The 21,158-nt window shown below is 40.9% G+C and overlaps 2 protein-coding genes across 8 annotated transcripts in view; one reads left to right on the top strand and one right to left on the bottom strand.

Annotated features, from left to right (window-relative positions):
- Positions 1 to 1,923: 1,923 nt before the first annotated feature.
- Positions 1,924 to 17,213, bottom strand: FAM217A (family with sequence similarity 217 member A). 6 transcript variants are annotated; one of them, XM_042938037.1, is made up of 8 exons: positions 16,876 to 17,213; positions 14,980 to 15,243; positions 10,519 to 10,644; positions 8,923 to 9,010; positions 6,745 to 6,829; positions 6,571 to 6,584; positions 5,790 to 5,857; positions 1,924 to 3,398 (listed from the first exon to the last, which is right to left on the bottom strand). In XM_042938037.1, exons 2-8 carry the CDS (start codon positions 15,042 to 15,044, stop codon positions 2,180 to 2,182), a joined length of 1,665 nt encoding a protein of 554 aa, XP_042793971.1. In that variant the 5' UTR covers positions 15,045 to 15,243; positions 16,876 to 17,213; the 3' UTR covers positions 1,924 to 2,179. The 6 variants fall into 6 exon arrangements, with proteins under 6 accessions (XP_042793971.1, XP_042793970.1, XP_042793972.1 ...); XM_042938036.1 differs by having other exon boundaries at positions 14,980 to 15,212; XM_042938038.1 differs by lacking the exons at positions 8,923 to 9,010; positions 14,980 to 15,243.
- A 58-nt stretch (positions 17,214 to 17,271) lies between these two features.
- Positions 17,272 to 21,158, top strand: part of CB2H6orf201 (chromosome B2 C6orf201 homolog) — a 26,171-nt gene continuing 22,284 nt past the window's right edge. For both annotated transcript variants that reach the window (XM_042938041.1, XM_042938040.1), the window contains exon 1: positions 17,272 to 17,586. In XM_042938041.1, coding sequence (XP_042793975.1) covers positions 17,394 to 17,586 — 193 coding nt within the window. In that variant the 5' untranslated portion in view covers positions 17,272 to 17,393. The remainder of the gene's footprint in view (positions 17,587 to 21,158) is intronic.

The raw sequence follows: 21,158 nt of genomic DNA, 5'->3' as shown, positions 1-21,158 counted from the left end.
GTTGGCAAATAAGGCTCAATACTCAGAGCTGTAAGAATGAGAGTAAGGATGGGGCGCCTGGGCGGTTCAGTCCATTGAGCATCTGACTTCAGCTCAGGTCATGATCTCACGGTTTGTGGGTTCGAGCCCTGCATCAGGTTCTGTGCTGACAGCTTGGAGCCTGGAGCCTGCTTCAGATTCTGTGTCTCCCTCTCTGCCGCTCCCCTTCTCACACTCTGTCTCTCTCTCAAAAATAAACATTAAAAAAATTTTTTTAAATAATGAGAGTAAGGGTGGTTGAGAGGGGAAACCAGAAAGATCATTCGTTGCAAGCTGGAACAGAGTGAAAGCTGGAGTCCATTTTTGTATTCTATCAAAGGCATGTTCTAGTACTTTGGATAATGACACCAACTGTGTGGGATTTAGGCAAAATTCTGTTCTATGACAAGGGATCCTGAACAGTTAATTTTCTATTGCTGTGTTGATGCAGTTCCAGAAAATTCTTGGAAACTAATCTAAAAACTAAGCATGCTCTCTTTGACCTCTGCTTCTAAGCAAACTCCTTGAGCCTTATTCTTTGACTACAAATAGCACAAAGGAAACTGAGCTGCAGTTGCTGTCTTCAGAGTGTATTTGAATCGTCCTGAAAATTCACTTCGCCATCTGGATCTCATGTTATTTCATCTTGGGGGGGGGGGGGGGGGGGCAAGGGGGCTGGGGGATGCTACACAAAAATGCAATATCAATTGCCTTGGTGGGGGGCTGGGAGCGGGAACAGGCCTTTTATTTCTCATTTTCCTTTGGGTAACCTAAAAGTTTTAATCCTGTGTTACTTTTTTAATGTTTAAGAAAAACTCATTTGAATTCACCAACCATCAACTGAAAACCAAAGCACATGATCCCCACAAACCAACCAACTCTGAGCATTTTGCATCAAGTTTTTCCTTCAGGTTTTTCAAACTGGGATCCAAGAACCACCTGCATTAAAATCACCTGGGAAGTTTACCAGGCAGGTTCCCTGGCCCCACTCTCAAAAGATTCTGTGTCTGTGCACCTGCGGTAGAACCCAGGACTCAGCTTTTTTGTTTCCCTGATTCTTAGGTGCACTAAGTTGTGTCCATCACATAGTCCCCCTGCCTCCAATCCCCACACACTTTTTTAAATAAGAAACTTCAGCTGTTTGAGTTTCAACTAACCAGGGTTAAGACTTCCAGCAACAAAGAACTTTGGGGAAAAGTTCCACTAACAGATTTTGGCTGCTCTTGTGGACAGCAACCTTTTCTCATTTTCCCTTTGACATTTTAAAACTACTTAGTCTGGGCGCCTGGGTGGCTCGGTTGAGCGTCCGACTTCGGCTCAGGTCACGATCTCGCAGTCCGTGAGTTCGAGCCCCGCATCGGGCTCTGGGCTAATGGCTCAGAGCCTGGAGCCTGCTTCCGATTCTGTGTCTCCCTCTCTCTCTGCCCCTCCCCCCTTCATGCTCTGTCTCTGTCTCAAAAATAAATAAAATGTTAAAAAAAAATTAAAAAAAAAATAAAACTACTTAGTCTGAGTGGAAGAGGGTTGTTTCGTGTCTACAACTATAGTTAGTCTCCAAGGGAACTGATCTTGCTTTCATGTATATGACCAAGGACCTGGGAAAGGAACATTTTTTAAGATTCACAGGAGGACCCAGGGGCTCTCGCATATTAACTTAACAAAATAGCAAGTATTTTAGCTTTTAATGGCCAAGCAAATACTCAAAAGATTGGTCAAAATGATAGACAAAGGAGATTTGTAGAGGCAGTAAAGGAAAGAAAAAAGGAACCAGAGTGGGAAGAACTAAAAAGAGGTAACTACACTCTTCAAACTATAATAGAACACAAAATATACCAGCAATAAGTTGATTATAGCGTTCGTTGATGATGGAATTACATTAGGAAACCATCACAACAAAAGAGAATATTCTTTTGAAAAGAACAGTTTACTAAGTGAAACATTCCTTTGAAACATAACATGCAAAAGATTGCCAAATATGTCAGTATGGAAGCCCTTGAATTTATATTTACACATCTCAGCAATGATTTTTACAAATTCCACTCCACATCAAATCAAGTTACTCATGCATGTGTGTAATACCTGTATCTCGGAATGATGAACCACGTTTTAGCCAAGCTTCTTGGAAACAGATTTGCTCACATTGAGATGTATGAAAGAAAAGTTATTTTTGGTCAATAGGTGAACACTTATCCTTAGCTGTAAAGGAAGGTGATAAACAGTTCAGCTTCTGAATATAGAATGGTCTGTTCAGTGCTATGTTTTTTTGATAAAGTTTCTTTTTGGTCCTTGGTACCTTAATTTCTTCTCTCTGATTTTCGGGAAAAGACAGAGGTATAGATGAGACTGGTATTGGAGACTTTGGTGGCAGACATCTTGTTGAGACCATTTTAACCAATGATTGAGTTGTTTGGGAAGGAGTAGGCTTGGTTGCGAGTTCTTGGCATGGATTTAAAATGGAGCTTTTGAGATTCCTAAAGTCATCACAAGTTGCAACCAATTGTTTGGTGGTGGATGAACTTTTTAGAGATGTTGGTCTAGAATTCCATTTATATTTGCCAGCATTGCTCCAATTCCATTTTGAAGCATTTTGTTCAAGCTTGCAAGATCCAGAATTGCTTTTTCTTTTTTCACGACTTTTATCTACACAAGTCGTCTGAAGACTCAAAGGGTCTGAAAGTTTGGGCTGTCTCACTTTGGGTATAGCTTTGGAGGAAGAGGGTCGTTCAGTAGCTGCCAGAGTACAGAAGGTAGTTTGTAGTCTGGGCCTCTCTTTTTGGATAGTCATGTGTTGCAATCTTTCCATTTCTAGTAAACGAGTTATCAGACGTTCAACAGAGCTTTCTGGAGGTTCTACTGTCACTTTCCAATTTTCAGATTTTGAAAGGGCTAATTTGTGCAAGTCCAGGGTATTGAAAGGAGAAGGGAGAAAATCAGGATATGGAAATACTTCACTTGGTTCCTCTGTGACAGATTCCTCAACGTTTACTATTGTTTCTGGCTTTAAGTTCAGGTCCATCTTTTTAAAGTAGCTGAGCAAACTATCACTTGCTTTTTCATTTTCTGATAAATCACTTTCATCTGTTAAGTTTTCTTCCACACTGCTGTTTCCATATTTCAAGTTCCAATTTAAAGCAGGTAAAGTTTCACCACTATTGTTTTCTATAGTTGAACATAAATTAATATAAGGCTCATTTCTGTCCTTCAAAAAGTCTCCATCAGCATAGGGCCAGCAGAGAACCGATGGTATCTGCAGTCCAGGGTAAGAACCAACTTGCTTCTCAACTGAAGCACTTGTTACAAGTGCGTGGTTCAGAGTAAAGAGCCTTATGGGATTATTGGTTACATTAAAGCCAGTTTCCACGGAAGATTTTCTGAAATCCCTTCAAAAAATGATTTAGTTAATGAATGGTTTGTTGACTGGAATTAAAATGCTATTAAAATAATCAAAAAGTAAAATTATCAAAGACTGGTTAATGTTTAGTTTCCAATGGCCTATGTGTATCTATCTGTAACTGACAGATGTTAACTCCCAAATATGCTCAAGTACATAAAACTATATACATTTTTAAACGTATAGATTAGAATATTAACTGGATATCCCTGTGTGCATTCACAGGAAACTAGATCGTTATACCCACAAATGGCTGTGTCTATGAATGGTCACTGGGTTGAAAGTGGCTAATTACATCTATTTACCTATGAATAGATTGTATCTGCACTGATGATGTCGGAGAAGGGGGCTATCCAACTCAAACTGAAATTGCATTGACATGTTTATGACCCAGGATTAGATAAAAGGAAGCTCAAAGAATGTAATTAGGTTACTCAATAAAGCCTTCTACATTAGCCATTGTGGTCTAAAAAAAATTATGCCCATATAAAAGGAAACAAAACAATGTTCATCAAAAACTATCCCATAGTTTAAAAAAAAAAAAAAAAGAAAGAAAGGAACCATACAGGTAAAAAAAAAAAAAAAAAAAAATTATCCCATTGTAATTTTCACCTGGAAGTGCTCTTTTATTTTATGACTAATGCTTCTAGGTATTATATTAGAATGAAAACTGCATAAGAGCCAGGCCATGGAACACTGAGTTTATAATAGTTCATTTTTTTAAAGCTTACTAGAAGTACTGACATTGAAAGAGTTGAAGCATTAATTGACATCTAAAGTCTCATTATCTTCTTGCTTCTTTTAATGCCAGTTTATATTAAAGACAGCAAAGTATTCTTGAAGGATTTTGAAAAATACTTTTATTTCTACAGAAAAGAGTAAAAATTTATTTCTTTAGCTAAATATTAGTTATACCGACTTGCCTTTATAAAACCACAGGAAAGTCTCCTGAAATCTACAATTGATGACAGACACAATCCACGTTGTTTAGTGAAAAGAGCATGGAATCTGGGAGTGGGGACGTAAGTTTGAATCCCTTTGCCACCAGTGATCAGAATGGTAAGGACAATACCGACCTTGAGGTGGTCTGAGAAGCCAATTACATGAACGTACTTTGCAAAATGTTGAACCCTAAATAAAAAATATTACTTTTACTCTCTTCTTGATGGCATATTGAAGAGAAAAATCTCAGTAATAAACTATTTCATTGATCCTGGGCTTCCAACTCTGCAACATCTTAGGGTTTCCCAGTATAAATAGCAAATACCTATCAAACACATTGTTCTGCTTAGTCCCCAGGAGACAAGCACTTTTATTGTTTACCTTTTATGGGTAAGGAAGCCGAGGCAGAGTGGTTAAGGTCATACATGTGGTAAGTGGTAGAGCCAGAGTGGTGGGACCGGATGTTTGTAATCCTACCCACTGCCCTCTGCTGACTCAATTTGTTTGCTCTGTGTTAGTGTGATACAATTCAATTCATTTCATTTGACCTCTTACCTTGAAATCCTTGTTCCCAGCTGAGTTCCTTCTAGTAAAAGTAGCCTTTCTATCCCCCTCAGCACCGACATTCCCTTAGGGCATTAGTCACTAGGGTCCCTTTAGCATTTCTTGGATTCACACCTTGAATTTCAGCTTAGGGGAGTTTCATCCTAAGTCTCACAGAGGTAAAGTCCTCTGGGAGACTGCTATCAAGTGAGCCACACCCACTGTCAAAACTGGGCACAAAACTGAGGAACAGAACTCAGGATCTCCATGAAACAGCACACTGTGTGTAAAAGTGACCCAGGGTTCAATAAATGTAATCTCCACATAGTAGTACCCTGTGTTTGTAAGAAGCATTCTAGCTGGTTCTGTTGGATGCTTAAGTTTAAGAACCAAAAAATAAGTAAAGTCTGAGAAGTGATACACTGTAGTGCTAATGAGCATGAACCAAGCTCTTCTTACATCCTGTTTCTACCATTCCATTCATTGTATGACTTTAGGCAAGTTACATATCTTGTCGCCCTGACTCAGTGTTCTCATCTGTAAAGTAGGAATGCTGACACCAGTACCTTATACATAAGGGATGGAAATCATTCTTGCCCCATGGACTATTATTTTCCTATTACAGTTTATTTTCCCTTCGATGAGAAGCCCAAACTCTATCCATATAAACTCTCATTTAAGGGCACAGAAATTCTTAATTGCCCATACACTGATGATCTCTGTAGTGTAAGCCAGCCACTTCCTAGTTTAGAGTTTCTATAATTCCCCCATATTTATATGCAATACTTTTTATTCAGGTTGTTTTTCTTCCTAGTATCTAAGATGAATAGTTAACTCATTGTATTTAGATATATTTCACTAATTTATGGGTTTACAAAAATAAATATTCTCTCACCTGTTCTCCATGGTACTTCCTTCATTAAGTGGATAACTCCATAACTGAAACATCCCTTGCTTACTATTCTGATAACAGAAAAACCATGGACAACATTTTAGTAACTGAATGCATTAAAAAAAATACTTTAGGAGTATGATGAATAAAATCCCACCTGTGTTCTTTTGTGAGCATGCTCTGACAAATTAAGTTCTAGCATCAGTTGCTCTATTGAAATTTCCAAATGGTTCTATAAAGCAGCAGAAGACTTTTAAACGCAAGACATCTCTGTTCCCTGCTCTTGTTCTAAGACTGTATAATTCTTGTTCTAACCAAGAATCATTTGTTTTTACTGACTTCAGCAGGAACTGGTATAATCTGTTGCAAGTACCAGCTAAACAGCATTAACTAATAAGCCTTGAATATCATTAAGATTTACTGATAGTTAAGTGTTTTATATCCTGATCAAAAAAAGTAAATGAAAGATTAATTTCTTCACTACTTCAACTACTTAGTTGAAATGAACCATTTCAATTGCTTCAATAAATCTCAAGGGCTGAAACTACTTCTCTTTTGGCAATGTTAATTTCCATTTATGGTATTATTTTATTGAAAAATACATAATAAAATATTAATTTAATGACCAGTTTGCAGCCCTATAGAACAGAAAAGGCTTTGACTTGTTTGAAGAACTCTACGGAAATGAAATTGATATTTTTAAAGAAAAAAATTTTTAATGAGCATACATGTAATTTTAAAATAATGTTTTGTGAATTATTTAAAACCAAACATTTATCCTTACCTTGTTAATTGAACCTGAAAGAATGTGTATGGAAAAAATGACAATTAATAGTTACATAAAACTGGTTGCATTAAAAACAAACCCCCTTTAATATAAGTGGCTATTTGTATTACAAGTATGAATATAAATTTTTAATATTTATAAGTATAAATACATACATCTAGGATTTCTTACCACCTGTTGCACTATCCTTTCCAGGTGGGAGATTTTTATTTTCAGGAGCAGGTATTTCTGAATCCAAATTCCAGTGACACAAGTTCTAAAACAATATTTGTTTTAGGATAAACAAGAACACTTTAATAAAAGCTCAAGTACATAATTTTTCATGTCTGTAGATAAAGTCTGACAAAAAGCACAAAGTTTCTTGACCCATTGTCCCTCCTATAAGTACACTACCAGCATTTTTGAGAAGCAGGTAGTATTCTCTTATCAAACTGTTAACAACTTGATGACACCTATTAGGAAATAGAAAGGCTTTTATAATGATTTATGGCTTCATTCCCATTTTGTTAAAAATTATGATGGGGCACCTGGGTGGCTCAGTCGGTTAAGCGTCCGACTTCGGCTCAGGTCATGATCTCGCGGTCCGTCAGTTCAAGCCCCGCGTCGGGCTCTGTGCTCACAGCTCAGAGCCTGGAGCCTGCTTCCGATTCTGTGTCTCCCTCTCTCTCTGACCCTCCCCCATTCATGCTCTGTCTCTCTCTGTCTCAAAAATAAATAAACGTTAAAAAAAAATTAAAAAAAAAATGACACACAGGTTTTCAAAACTGATTTTAAAAATACAATAAAATATCCAGTTCTGTGTGTCCCTGGTACACCATGGCACATTGGCCAAATTTTCTGTATCCGAACACGGGATCTGATATCCTATAAACTCTTTCTATCGACCAAAAAAAATTCTCTAATCCTCACATCGTACTCAACACTGACAAACTCACCAATCATTCTAGACTCCAGATATTGAAAAAACACTCAGGAAGTATTCAAAAGCAAGTCAAGAAATGAATAGGGGAAGATATTAATATGTACTGAATATTTTATGTTCCAGACATTGTGCTATGCCATGGGGGGGGGGGGGGCGGGGATGTGGGATGCGTGTAGGAGAGGATTGTAACAATTTATCTTGGAATAGGAAAAATGAGGAGGTGGAATTTATTTATTTATTTTTTAGTAATTTTTTAGGAGCAAACTCAGTTATTTCCTATCTCAAAATAAGAAAACCCTTTGTAAATTAAACTCTAAGCAATACACAAATAAAACATTAGGTGTCATCCCAAAACTAAAAGAGGAACAGGGAGAATAAGCTTAAATACAGTCTGAGGATTTAACTGGCCCACAAGAAAATTATCTCCTGACAGGAAAGGTAGTTGAACATTGGGAAGGTAGCCTGCAGATTATCTTTCTCTGGAGGTTAATTCCCTGCTCCCTGAGATAACATATAATTAGGTCTAGTCTCCTGAGAATCACCTGGGGACCTTTTTAAAACTAATGCTTGAAAAAAAAGTTACAAGTTCTGACTCAGTAGGATGAAGGTAAGGCTCAGTTATTTGTATTTTTAAAACCTCCCTGACAGATTATCAGGCTTCTTTCAGCTCTGTGATCCTGGTCCACTAATGCACAAGAGAACATGTGAGAGAAACATCCTTACAGTGACACCTTAAAGGGAAGCTGTTAACTGTGGTTGAGGTCATCCAATAATATTAATATAGGAGCACCTGCGTGGCTCAGTGGCTTAAGCATGGGACTCTTGATTTTGGCTCAGGTCATGATCTCAGGGCTGGTGAGTTAGAGCCCTGGGATGTGCTCTGGGCTGACAATGTGGAGCCTGCTTTGGATCCTCTGTCTCCCTCTTTCTCTGTCCCTCCCACGCTCACGCTTGCACTCTCTCTCTCAAAAATAAATTTATTAAATAAGAGATTAATATAAACCAATTTGTCAACTGGTAAGGAAAGCTATTAACTCCGCACGACATCAGCGGGATTGCAAACTCCTTACAGGTTGGGAACGATTAGGCTCTTTGATATTCCACCTGCCTTACCAACACTTTTCATAAAGTTATGTGTGAGAAGATTTTACAAGGTGAGCACGGCCTGATGGATCAAGGTGGTGTCTTTCACAAAGTCCAATTGCAACAGGAAGCGTTTTGAGGTTTGGAGGGAAGCTGGTGAATTTCTCCTTCATTAAGAGAAATAACAATTTTCCCTTTGCTATTAGTGCAAGTTCCCAAGAGGAACATCCCACACAAACCGCTCACAATGACAAAGCAGCAGGGGTCTCAGCAGGAAGACTCAGCAGGAGCTCTGTCTTAGCAAAGCAGCTGCCTAACGCTCAGGTCACTGCCACAGGCCGTACCTCCTGCGAGATGCTGGATGCACGCGGGGTGGTGCCATTGTTCTCTCCATTTCTTCTTCCCATTTTGCATCTCTGTTTCCTTAAAATCCTACACAGGTTGTGGGACAGGCACAATAGATGGGTAAGGTATAACAGTGATTTTTTTTTTTTTTTCAAAGCTTGTGCTTTGGCTCCTCATCTAAAGGAGGTTGCAAAAATGTTTAGAATGGAGGACAAAGGAACTATGAGGACAGGGAAGAGGTAACAATAGGAAATCAACCAGAAATAAGGTGCAAGCCAGACGAAAAAAAAAAGCACCGACAAAGCAAATTCTAAAATCTAACTGACAGAAGATTAGGAAATTAAGGTTTTAAGTGAGAAAGGAAACATATCAGATAGAAAGATAAAATACAAATTAGAGGGGCAATTGCGTGGCTCAGTTGGTTAAGCATCTGACTCTTGATTTCAGCTCAGGTCGTGATCCCACAGTTAGTGGGATTCAGCCCAGTGTCAGGCTCAGTGCTGACAGCTCAGAGTCGGCTTGAGATTCTCTCTCGCCTCCTCTCTGTCCCTCTCTCACTTGCACTCTCTCTCTCACTCTCTCTCAAAATAAATAAATACACTTAAAAAATACAAATTAGAGGGGCACTTTGGTGGCTCAGTCCATTGAGTGTCCAATTTTGACTCAGGTCATGATCTCACAGTTTGTGAGTTTGTGAGCCCTGTTGGGCTCTGTGCTGACAGCTCAGAACCTAGAGCCTGTTTCAGATTCTGTGTCTCCCTCTCTCTGCCCCTCCCCCACTCCTGCTTTGTCACTCTCTTTCAAAAATAAATTAACATTAAAAAAATTTAAAAAAAACAAATTAGAAAAAATACATCAATTATCTGGAACTCATAAAACAGGGCCAGGAACTCTTTGGCTTTTCATTAGGCAAAACAGGTGCTCCAATTGAAAGCCGGATGAACCTTATAGCCCCCCATGCAGTTCTGGGGACACTAGAAGGCCCAAAGGACCAAACACTATTTTCCATGCCCAACTATCATGGTTTCTAAGCCCACTACTGTATAAGGTAGAAGTATCAGAGAACATAACAGACAAGACAATCACTGGGCTAATGTATGACTATGTGGAATCACAAATTAAAGCCACCGCAGTAATCAGTATATTTCTTAATCATTTACAATTTATTGTCTCCTAGAAGGAGAGGCAGATCCTGAAGTAATAGAAGAGTACAGTTCAGGTATCGATCCACCTGCTCCATGCCAGGCCCTGGGATGGAACAATGAAGGAAGAGGAAGGAGTTTGCTGAATAGGTGGCACAGCCTGGGGACCCCCCAAGTGTATGCCACGGAGTAGGGCCTGGGGTGCCTGGAAAAGGCTACCGCACCTGGAGGAGGGGCCCAGAGACAAGGAGGCCTTTGTGACAAAGCTTCGGCGGCGAAAGGAGCCTCAGGACAGGAAAGGAGGGAGAGAGGTGCAGGTGGGAGGCACAAAGCCCGCTAGTGAGCTACCCCTCCTGACCCTTCCTTCCCGGGCCGGGGGTGGCTCGGTCCGGGGCAGGGAGCAGGTGACAGCAGGTGGGGCTCGCGGGGGCGCCCCGGGCCGCGGCCTCTTACCCCATGGCGCCGCAGGCCCACGTGTCGTCGTCGGCGTCGTCCCCGAAGGTGCTGCTGCTCCGAGGCCCGGGTCCCTCCGCGTGCGGGGCGAACGGCTTGACGGGCGCCCCCTCGGACTCGGCCTTCCTGCAGCAGGAGGACAGGGGGGGCAGCGGACGGCGGCTGGCCGCGAGCGCGGCCCCCTCGGCGCTGGACGGCCTGCGGGGCGCAGGGGCCCAGGCCGGGCCCAGCGAGGCCAGCCTGGGCTGGGGCTGCGGCTCCGCGGGCCTCCCCAGCGGCCCGGTCGCCCGGCAACTACCATCGAGCGGGGGCGCTCGCGACGGTCCCGCGTTCCACCGGGGCCACCGGTATTCCGGGGCCGCGGGCCGGTCGGGGGCCGCCTGGGCCCAGAGCCTTCTGGGGGTCGCCAGGCCTCCAGCCCCTCGGGACGAGCCGCGCCGCCAGGGCAGTGCCTTGAGTCCGGGCCCCTGCGCCCCTCCGCTCCTCCTCGCGGGCGGACAGGCGCACTCAGCCATCGCAGGTGGAGGGGCCGCCCCGAGGCTCCGCAAGGGCGGAGGTCACGGCCGCAGGGACTTCTCGGGCCTTCCTGGGCCCTGGCCCTGACCCTGACCGCGAGCTAAGAGATATCCGCAGATCCCTGGCACCTGTTCGAATGAAGCCAGGGGGTCGGGCTGGCTAAATGTACGTATGTGCACGGATATATGTACAATTCTATCCATGCTGATAATATGTAAATTTAATTAAAATGGAAGAAGGAAGGTATCCCAGCTGAGAGCAAGCCCACCTCTGGTGGTTCCAGATCAGTCATTGGTCTTACAACAGAAGAACAGAAGCTGATTTTTTCTTTTTCTATCTAGGATAAATTTAGATGATAGGAGACCAGTTTGGCCCTCCAAATGTATATCTCTTACTTCAGTTCCATGAAATCAATGTGTGGGGTGGGAGAGGAAGGAGCGTGTATGCATATATATGATATGGATATATTATTATATGTGCAGTATTGTGTATATACATGTATAACAAGTAAATATGTAAGTGAATATTTACATATTTATGGCTGATATATGTGTATGAGTAAATGAATAAAGATATATATGTATAAATAACATATAATAATATATAAAGATATATGTGTATAAGTAAAGAATGTTTAAAGAAATCAGCGATATTCTTTATAAGAAAGCATTGACATTTGAGAAAGACATTTTTGCAATCCTTTGCTGATGATACTATTGTGTTCTGTTGGGTTGAACATCCAACTATAGATTCGAACCCCAAAATGTTTCATTAATCATCTAAATGCACTGGTTCTTAACATTTGGGGGGAAGAGACGTCATGCTCCTTTGAGAGTCTTCCCAGAAAATGCACATATAAACCAGATGTCCAACAGAATTTCAAGGGTTTGTCAGCTCTTGGAACTCCCACCCCCACCCCCTGCCCAGAGGTGTCTGTCTCCTTCTGCATGTCCATTTTCCTCTCAGAAAGGCCTTTCCTGGCTCGGCTTTCAAGAAGCCTTCCCACCCACTTTACTCTTTCATAAGACCCTATTTTTATTCTTTCACTGTATGCATCACAGTCTTGTTAATCTTGTGTGCTTTTCTATTGCCTGTCTCTTCCCATTGGAGTATAAAGCTCTGTGAGGGCGGAGGCCTTGACTGTCTAGTTCACTGATCTACCCTATCACTTTAAAACTGTGCCTAGCACATAGTAGAAGGACAATAAATATAAGAGAATGAATTTCACATTGGTCTCCTTGGAAGTCTCCCTCTTAGGCTATGTCCTCCAGACTGTTTTCCATACTGCTGATATAAAACATAGACCTGCTCTAATGCCTTCCTAATCCCAAAGAATGAGGTCCAAATTCTGTAGCCAGGCTTTAAGTATCTGCTTATCACTCCTGGTGCCTGCATGTCCAACACCTCAGACATTTTGCAGTTTTCTTAAACACTCTCTCTCTGCCAGGACATACATCATTTTTCTTTTTCTTTAATAGTTCCTCCTTTTTTTTCTCCTCCCCCCTTTTACCTGCCTAGTTAAGTCCTATCCATATAAATCTAGTTCACAAATCATCTTCCTTAGCCCCTCAGGAAGAATAAATTGCTACCTCTTCCAAGATTCTTCATTTGGGTTATTCTGATTTGCTTACAATTCCCTACTCACTGTTACATTCTAATTCTTCATTTCATTCATATCTCAGTCACTATCTTTTCAATGCCTTAAAGACAAGGCCTGGACTTATTCTATCTGGCCTGGTCCCTGGCATATAGTAGGCATGCAATAAATCTTTGAATCAATTTAATTACTCCACAAATAACATTTGCTAGAAATAACACTTGCTAGGATAGGGTTCCCATGTGGCAGGCATAAGGCTGAACATTTTATATAGATTATATAGATTAACCAATTTAATACTTCTAATAACACGATGGGAATAGTTATTCCTATTTTATAAATTGGTAACCTGAGCCTTAAATATATTGTTTTCCCAACTTACAATTATTTTAAAAATAGTGAATTGGGTAAATATTTAAGTCCAGATACTCCCAGATGATACTTTCTACAAATATATTTAGCTGGGAAATTTTTTTTTCTGCTGTCGGGATAGAAGACAAAAATGATGTGTGTATATGTGCACGTGAGCATGCACATCACTTTTCTAGCTCACACATCTCCTGTCTTCCTTGGTTTATGTTTGTTTCTGTGTTTTCCTTTTGTTTCAGAACATGAATTGCTTCCCGATCCCTTAAGCTCCCTCAGATTTGTCATCCTTAAATACATCCTCTAAGATTCTTTTTTTTTTTTTTTCTTGACAGGACATATTTCTAAAAACCTTCTTATCAATTTGACTCTTCCCCCCTTTCTCTGGAGATTTTTTTAATGCTTTGACATTAGCATAAAAATCATGCCCCCCCCAATCACTTGTTGAATTGATAGTTTTTAGTACTACAGGTTTATAACTATAGTCACAGCAAAGTCCCTGGACACTATCTATGTGGGAGCCCCAGTCTAGGTGGCGAGAAGACAAGAGAAAAAGTGTGAAATGATGTGCCAGTGTGAAATCTAAGGGAAACAGCTAAGAGAATCACACCCTCTCCAAACCCCTCAGTCTGGTTTGGCTCTAGTCCTGCCTTGAGAGCAAGGGGATTTGTTGGACAGGGGTTTTCCATAGTAGCTCTGATGCATCTCTAACATCACTCCTTAGCCCAACAGAGTGCACTTTCCTTATAGGCCATCCCAAGGCCACTCCAGGAATTCAGATTTTAGTGGCAGCATCAGACTTGCCTTACTTTAACACTTCTTTAGCTAATCCAGTGAAGGAAGGTAAGGGAGATGTTCTATGTCTCAGGGCATTTAACAAGCTCTTACATTCATTGCAATGGAGGTGGTCTGAATTGGTAGAAAGAAGGAACGCCTTGGGCCAATCACTTGGCAGGTAAGCATGGCTTGCTGATCAAGTCAGTTTCTCCTACTATGACAAAAGTGACAATTTTGACCAACAGAAAACTATTTTGGAAAGCCCTTTAACATACATTCCTTTTTGTCGTCCAGAGTTATGTAAAGAGATGTCAGTGACAACACTGCTTAGCTTCTAATGATTCTTCAGGGAAACCCTTCTATTTCCATTCACCTCTTTCAAGACCTTTCATATTTTTACATTACTCATGTATTTGCCTCCACTTCCCTTTATTCTTCCCTGCTGTATGGTCAATGTCACAGCTGGTTATTTACTGCAGTGGAATCTTGTTCAGTGTAATTATGTAAATATTTTCAGAAAGTCAAGGCCATATTTTCTAATTAGTAATATGCATTTTTGTTCCCAAGTACATGAGATGCTATTCAGTGGGAAACATTTCAGTTCAATTCTGGGCAATTTGTATTTAGTGTATGATTTAGATAACTAGTCCTTTGCTTCTCCTTTTCTCCTGCTTTCCCAGCTCCTGCTTTCTGTTTCAGCCATAGCCAATTATATTCACCCCAACTTAGGACTCCATTTCTGTGAGCCTTTACCTTAAATGTCCTAACTTTCTTGGATTTGTCTAATTTATTTTTAGGAAATAATGTATAAAAATATTTTTTTGGTTAGAAGTTGCATTTCTCTTTTAAAAATTAACCTTGAACACTTTGCTCCCTTATGTGGGAGACCACCATTTTGTTGCAAAAACATAAAAAATCTTGTTTAAGACCTATTTATTCTTAGAACAAATGTGATAGTGATCCATAGGGATATATTTCCAAAAGCTAAGCAGGTACCTTCACAAATTCTACACCTGTATATGTTGCAGCCCATACTGTTGAATAAATTCTCAGTCATATATGTCTAACTATATTTAGATTTTCCTGCAAGACTAGATTTCTGCAGTTTGCATAGCTTTATGGCTTCCTGTCCTTCAGATGCCTATGCTCTTAGCCTTGTATCCCAAATGTACTTTGAATGTTTAAGTTTCCAGAGCAGGACTTACTTTCTGGTGCCAGGAAAGTTGTCGCTTAGGTCCTCATTCTGGTAGCTGGAGCCCTCCCACCTCATTTGCTTTGAACGGAACACTCTCTTTAGAATGCTTTCTTTAAGAAACTTGGAGATGATCTTTTCCCTTTGAACATTACTGAATATTTTGCCTTCTGGAAGCCAGCTGATCTTGTCACATCCACCATGGCAGAGGGGAAGGGGAAGGTGTTCGGGAGACACAACAGCCCTCTTTGGAACAAAAAAAGGAATTGCCGTTTACCTAAAAGTCATGAAGAAGAGATCAGCCTAACTAGAAAAACAACGCAGCGTCCTGCAGGTGCTGTGCTGTGGGATCAATTTAGTTAATAATACAGTGCTACTACCTGAGCGGCACAGCTGGCCCTTCATAGCAACTCATTGTCACAATAAGAAAGAAAGAGAGCACTGGCTTAGGAGGATTCTCTCTCATCTTTCTTTTGAGAAAATAATCATATATTACAAATGTGGTTTTGGAAATGTAGATTTTTTGGCCATGGAAGAGCAGAATTGGAAATAAGCCAAATTCAAAACAAGATACAAACTAGAAGGATGTTTCGTCAGAGGACATTAGTTCTGTAGGGTGAGACCTGGCTGGCTGAGATCAAGATCACACAGCTAGTCAACAGCAGCGGGGCACCAGCCTCCGACTGCTGACCCTGGTCCTGAATGGTATTCTTTCCACTGCACCACACATAGAGTGAATGAGATGGATTCCTTGAAGCAGTCTTATCCATTGCAGAAGACATTTATCCATCAGAGCATTTATTTAAAAATAAAATATAATCCCGTGGCCTACTTCTGATTTCAGCCAAGGTAAATAAGCCAAATAACTGGAAACATTCCATCAGTTGCTATTTAGAGCAATGATTAAGAACATATGGCGGGGATGAAAGGTATAGTACAGGGAATATAGTCAATGGTATTGTAACACTAATATATATATACATATATATATATATATATGTATATATATATGTATATATATGTGTGTGTGTATATATATATATGTATATATATATGTATATATATGTGTGTATATATATATATATATATATATGTCAACTTACATGCAATATATCACTTCCTTGGCCTGTAGAATAGCTTAAAACATGGTTCGTTCTTATCTATTTATATAAATAATATTTAGTGTAACATATTCAAGTTTGCTTGGAAGAAAGAAGTCTCCACCTATCAAAATATCCTACCCCCCTCACTTCCACAAGCTCCCTTCTGTCTCCAAAAACACCCATGAAATCATGAGAATCACATTATATTCGAGTGATTCTGATTCTCTAACATATTTTAAATATATTCAAAGTAAACCCTTTTGTTTTTTTTTAAAGCCTTACTCTTTAAGTTTGCAAATTAAAAACTAATTTGCAAGTTCAGAAATAAAATTTTGTATCTTCTGCTCTGGGCACTAATGTATGACATGATATAACCATGATGCTACTGTGGTCCTGACCAAGGGCTTTGAAGTTTGTTAAGAAGCTGGCAAGCACTACCAGCTGGCTCGTAGCGTGCTTGGCTCACATGGATCTCCTCATTTCTGATCACTTTGCAGTGCGGTTGCCAGCCAGTTCATGGGATACAGCAAAGTGGTGACCCTGGCTCAGGTGGCGAAGCAGGCTGAGGTTAAGGAGTAGCTAGAACAACCCTAACTGTTCGCATTTTGGCCTCAAATCTGGGAGGAGTTCTTGACACCTTCTACCTTGCTCAGGGCTATGCTATCAGCTATGGTGGGTCAAGATCATTTAGTACTTCTGCTCTGGGTCCACAGTGAGGACTGGCTTCTGTCAGTAAAGCTAGAATGGAGCATTTGGTTGACTCTGTTAGTTCGGATAAGAGAATAAGAAGCAGGTTGGCCTCCTACCTGTGTTAATCTGGACATTTCCTCAGTTGTGGACAATGAAGCTCTTCACTCAGTTCAGCTTGAGGACTGTATGGAGGTAATCGCTTTCCCTTGGGGCCTAGTAGGTCTGCGGAGTCTCAATTATGTACACACAGACCTCCATGAAGTGCCAGATGGAAAATCAACACTGGATGTGTGCACAGTGGCTTCCCCTCTTCCCTTTAGGAAAGTACTCTGTTTGCCTCAGCTGTTGTCCACGTTCAGACAGGAAATGAGTTTCTGCCTGAAATCCCCATAAGAGTTGGCAAGATCTTTTTGACAGGCTGATCTCCTCTGGTTTGAAGATAGGATGAGCATTCAGGGTTCCAGGCTAAGATCTGGGCCATTGTGACTCTCAGAATGCTAAGTGATCTGAGACCAGAAAATAGATTCTGTGATACCTTCTCCGAGATGGAGGAAAGCGGGGAGAAAGAACAACTGTGGGGCACTCTACCCTTCTGATTCCTTATTTGTTCTTCTCTGTAACTCAGTGGGTCATCATGGGGACAGCCAAGAACAACCACACTGTACTGAAACTTCCCCTCCTTGACAAACCCAAGACACAGAAAAACTATGCCCAACCTGAGGTTCTGTGTCACACCTTTGAGACCCTGTCTAACCTTCACAAACTGCTGCCAAATCATATGATGGAGACACTCTACTTCTACAAGAGGGAAGAGGACAAACAAAATTGTATGTGGGCAGAGGATGGGCGTGAACTCTGTTTAGTAAGCATATACTTCGTCTTGGTGTAAAACTGCCTCTACTTTTATTTATTTATTAAATTTTTTAATTTATTTTGAGAGAGAGTGCAAGCAGGAGAGGAGCACAGAGAGAGAGGGAAAGAGGGAATCCCAAATAGGCTCTACACATCAGCACAGAGCCTGATGAGGGGCTCAAACTCACAAACTGTGAAATGATGATCTGAACCCAAATTGAGTTGGTCTCATAACTGACTGAGCCACCCAGCCACCCCCTGCCTCTGCTTTTACCATGACTAAGAACTGACTCTTTATATGGCAGGTGTGGTCAGTCCTTGGCATGCTGATTATGCTGTGGGGGTCCATGCTCTCTGAGCTCCCTTCTTCCCTTTCGTTTATTGGACTGGTCTTTTATGAACCAACTGAGGTCTGTCACTGTTCTTCAGGCAAAGTCTACCTGTGGGATGATGGAAAGTGGATTAAGTGGGAAATAATCTCTAAATTTACAGGTTCAGATTTGATTTGAAGATGAGTAAGGGAATGTCAAAGTTGAAGGTCAGGCTTCGAAGCTTATTCCTTTGCTCTATTTCCTGGTGTGCCTTCCTCCTACTGTTCCACCCCACAGAGAAGCCGGATATTCCCTCTCCCTCCTGCCCCCACCCCGCCACCAAGGATTATAAATGCCCCTCCCTTTCTGGAGTTTGGAGCAGCCCCCAGTCCTGGAATTCTCTCAGAGCTGTTTATAACTGGACTGATTCGCAGAATTGGGTGGGGCCTGCCTCCTGAAGTGTTTGTTCCTGCTTCAGTGAAAGACAAAGGTAGCTGGTAGCCACTTGTGCCCATGAATTTAGAAAGGAAAATAGCAGCTGCCACAGTGCTTAAGACACAGTCCTGGGGAGGAAGGTTTAATGGCAAATTTGTCCATTTATATTCTGGTTAGTCCCAAGTCCCTGAATGCACAGTATTGTGAATTGATCCCAATATCCAGATTACACTAAAGATTACATAAAAATAATCAAGGAAAATAAAAGCAACCTCCTAGAGTAGATAAATATAGACAGACAATTCACAAGATGAAATACAAATTATCAGTAAGCATGAACGCTGTTCAAACACTCTGGTAGTCAAGGAAGTAAAAGATAAATCAAGGCAATATTTTTTTAGGCCATCAGACTGGTCAAGTTTTAAAAGATCAATACTGGTGAACATGTGGGGAAATTAATGCCCTCATAATCATTATTAGAATGCTATTGATTCAGGCTTTTTTGAAGATAATTTGAAAGTCTTTGCCGAAATTTAAAATGTATGTTACTGGCTTATTAAATGAGTTGAACTTGGCAAAGAATAAGTAGAAAATAATTTTCTTTTTTGTCATGGTTTCCCCTGTGACCATTCTGTTGCTCTTCAGTCATCATGTTTGGGTAAAATTACAAGCAGATCTCATAGGTTTCCTGGTCATATTCTGTTTAATACATTCTCCAGACCAGTTTTCTCAATGACTGGTACCAAACCAAAAAGTAGGAAATGGGAGGAAGTTTGAAGCTTTTGTGTATTGTTTTTAACGCTTAAGAAGCTACCTCTCTTGGTTAATTCACGGCTTTTCCCCACAGATACTTTGGGAGGTTGCTTAGTTGGATGCAGTGAGGGGCAGGGAAAGCAGGAAGAGTGGATTCCACAGAAGGAGCGGGCTCGGGGAGGAGATGAGCGGGGCAGCTCTAGAAGAGGCGTGCGTGTGTGCATGTGTGTGTGTCCGTGTGTGTGTGTGTGTATGTCCTGTTCATGTGCCAGCTGGAGACTTTTGTGTGTGCCTTAAAGACAATTCTGAGGTGAAAAAGCAACAAGTCATTTTAAAGCCTCCAGTTTTAAGTTACCTATTTTCTGCTGTGTCTGGTACACACACACATTGGCTTGTGTACTGGTTTATATACATTATCTATGCTGATTTGTATTGTGATTACAAACTCATCCATCCATTCTTCAAACCATCCACCCATCTAACATGTACTGCATTCCACACATTAAAATAAGAAATTGGGGCACCTGGGTGGCTCAGTCAGTTAAGCATCTGACTCTTGATTTCAGCTCAGGTCATGATCTTACAGCTGTGGGATTGAGCCCTGCATTGGGCTCTGTGTTGGGCATGGAGCCTGTTTGAGATTCTCTCCCTCTCCCTCTGCCCCACCTGCCTCTCTCTCTCTCTCTCAAAAAAAAAAAAAAAAAATAAGAAATCAAAAACCATTCAAAGCAGCTCACAGTCCAATATATCTAATTTTCATCTATAAATTTATAATCAATATCATTTTATTTCCAATAATTTCTGGAGGCATAACTATACTTTCTGTACTTTCTTTCAAAACCAGGAAACTTGCTTATAATTTCAGATAAGGCTGGCAGTAAGACTTAAATATTCAAAGTGAGTTCTGAGTTTTTATCTTATTTTGGTGTGCAGTGCTAAATATAAATTTTATGCTGGAGAATATGAGAATTTGTTATATTTGTTAAATGTTATCCTTTCTAATTCATCCTTGATTACTTACATAAAGGATTTGAGGCAGTTTAGAATACCAAAGTATGTGTACACAAGACAATAAAAAACAATTCATTTAAGGCAAAAATTATTTTTAGCTGGATGTCATCAAATACCTGAATTGGGTTTATTATTTCGGTCAAATACTACATTTTGCTTCCAGGAGTGCCTGGGTGGCTCAGTTGTTGAGCCTCTGACTTCGGCTCAGGTCATGATCTCACAGTTCATGGGTTCAAGCCCTGCATCAGGCTTTGTGCTAACAGCTCTCAGAGTCTAGAGCCTGCTTTGGATTCTGTGTCTCCTTCTCTCTCTGCCCCTCCCCTGCTCACTCTCTGTCTCTCTTTAACATAAATAAACAGTAAAAAAATATAAACAAATAAATTAGCTTCCAAATTCTGACAACCAAAGCAAACCATGCTATTCCTATCATTAGAGTGTAAGGGCTTCTGAGTTCGGCATCCCTGCCCCCGCCCGCCATGGGATCCTGAGCTAAAACTGCTTCTAGGAGCAGTATGTGAATGCTGTCTGGGCCAGGCCCGAGACCACTGGGCAGGAGCCCCAGATTCCTGTTTTTTACTCACTTAGAATGATTTGCAGGCCTCTAAAGATTGATCTGTTAATCATTACATCATTTAGATTGCCAAGAGATGGCCTCTTGAGTCAATTCTTGGTTCTTTGGAGTCTGTGCCAATTACCTTGTCTGGGATGGACCATCAGTGGTTCAGTCTGAGAAACAACAGAGGCTGGCTGAGTTGGGAACTAATTTCTATGCAGGGTCACCCTGAATCACTGGGGCTCAGTTTCTCTTCTTGCATTAGGTTGATCACGGCACTCTTATTTTCTAATACACCCAGCTGCATTGCAGAGCCACTCACAGTGTAGCCGGCAAACTGGTTTTGGTTCTCAACTTGTTACCAGTTGGCAAAGAGAGAAGCTTACACTACAGTGTATGTATGGTGGTATGTCACCAAATCCACCATGCAGTTCTACTGACTTCCTTTCTTTCCCTCCCTCTCTCCCTTCTTCTCTCCCTCCTT

This window comes from Panthera leo, chromosome B2, assembly GCF_018350215.1.
Source record: "Panthera leo isolate Ple1 chromosome B2, P.leo_Ple1_pat1.1, whole genome shotgun sequence".
Taxonomy (NCBI): domain Eukaryota; kingdom Metazoa; phylum Chordata; class Mammalia; order Carnivora; family Felidae; genus Panthera; species Panthera leo.
This window is presented reverse-complemented; position numbering and strand designations above follow the sequence as displayed.

Coding starts and splice junctions, on each gene's coding strand:
- FAM217A (XM_042938033.1), bottom strand. CDS start 11,033: ATGGCTGAGTGCGCCTGTCCGCCCGCGAGGAGGAGCGGAGGGGCGCAG. Junction 6,830..10,518: donor TGGGCCTGCGGCGCCATGGG/GTAAGAGGCCGC, acceptor ATATTGTTTTAG/AACTTGTGTCACTGGAATTT. Junction 3,399..5,789: donor GGAAGTACCATGGAGAACAG/GTGAGAGAATAT, acceptor CATTTTTTGAAG/GGATTTCAGAAAATCTTCCG.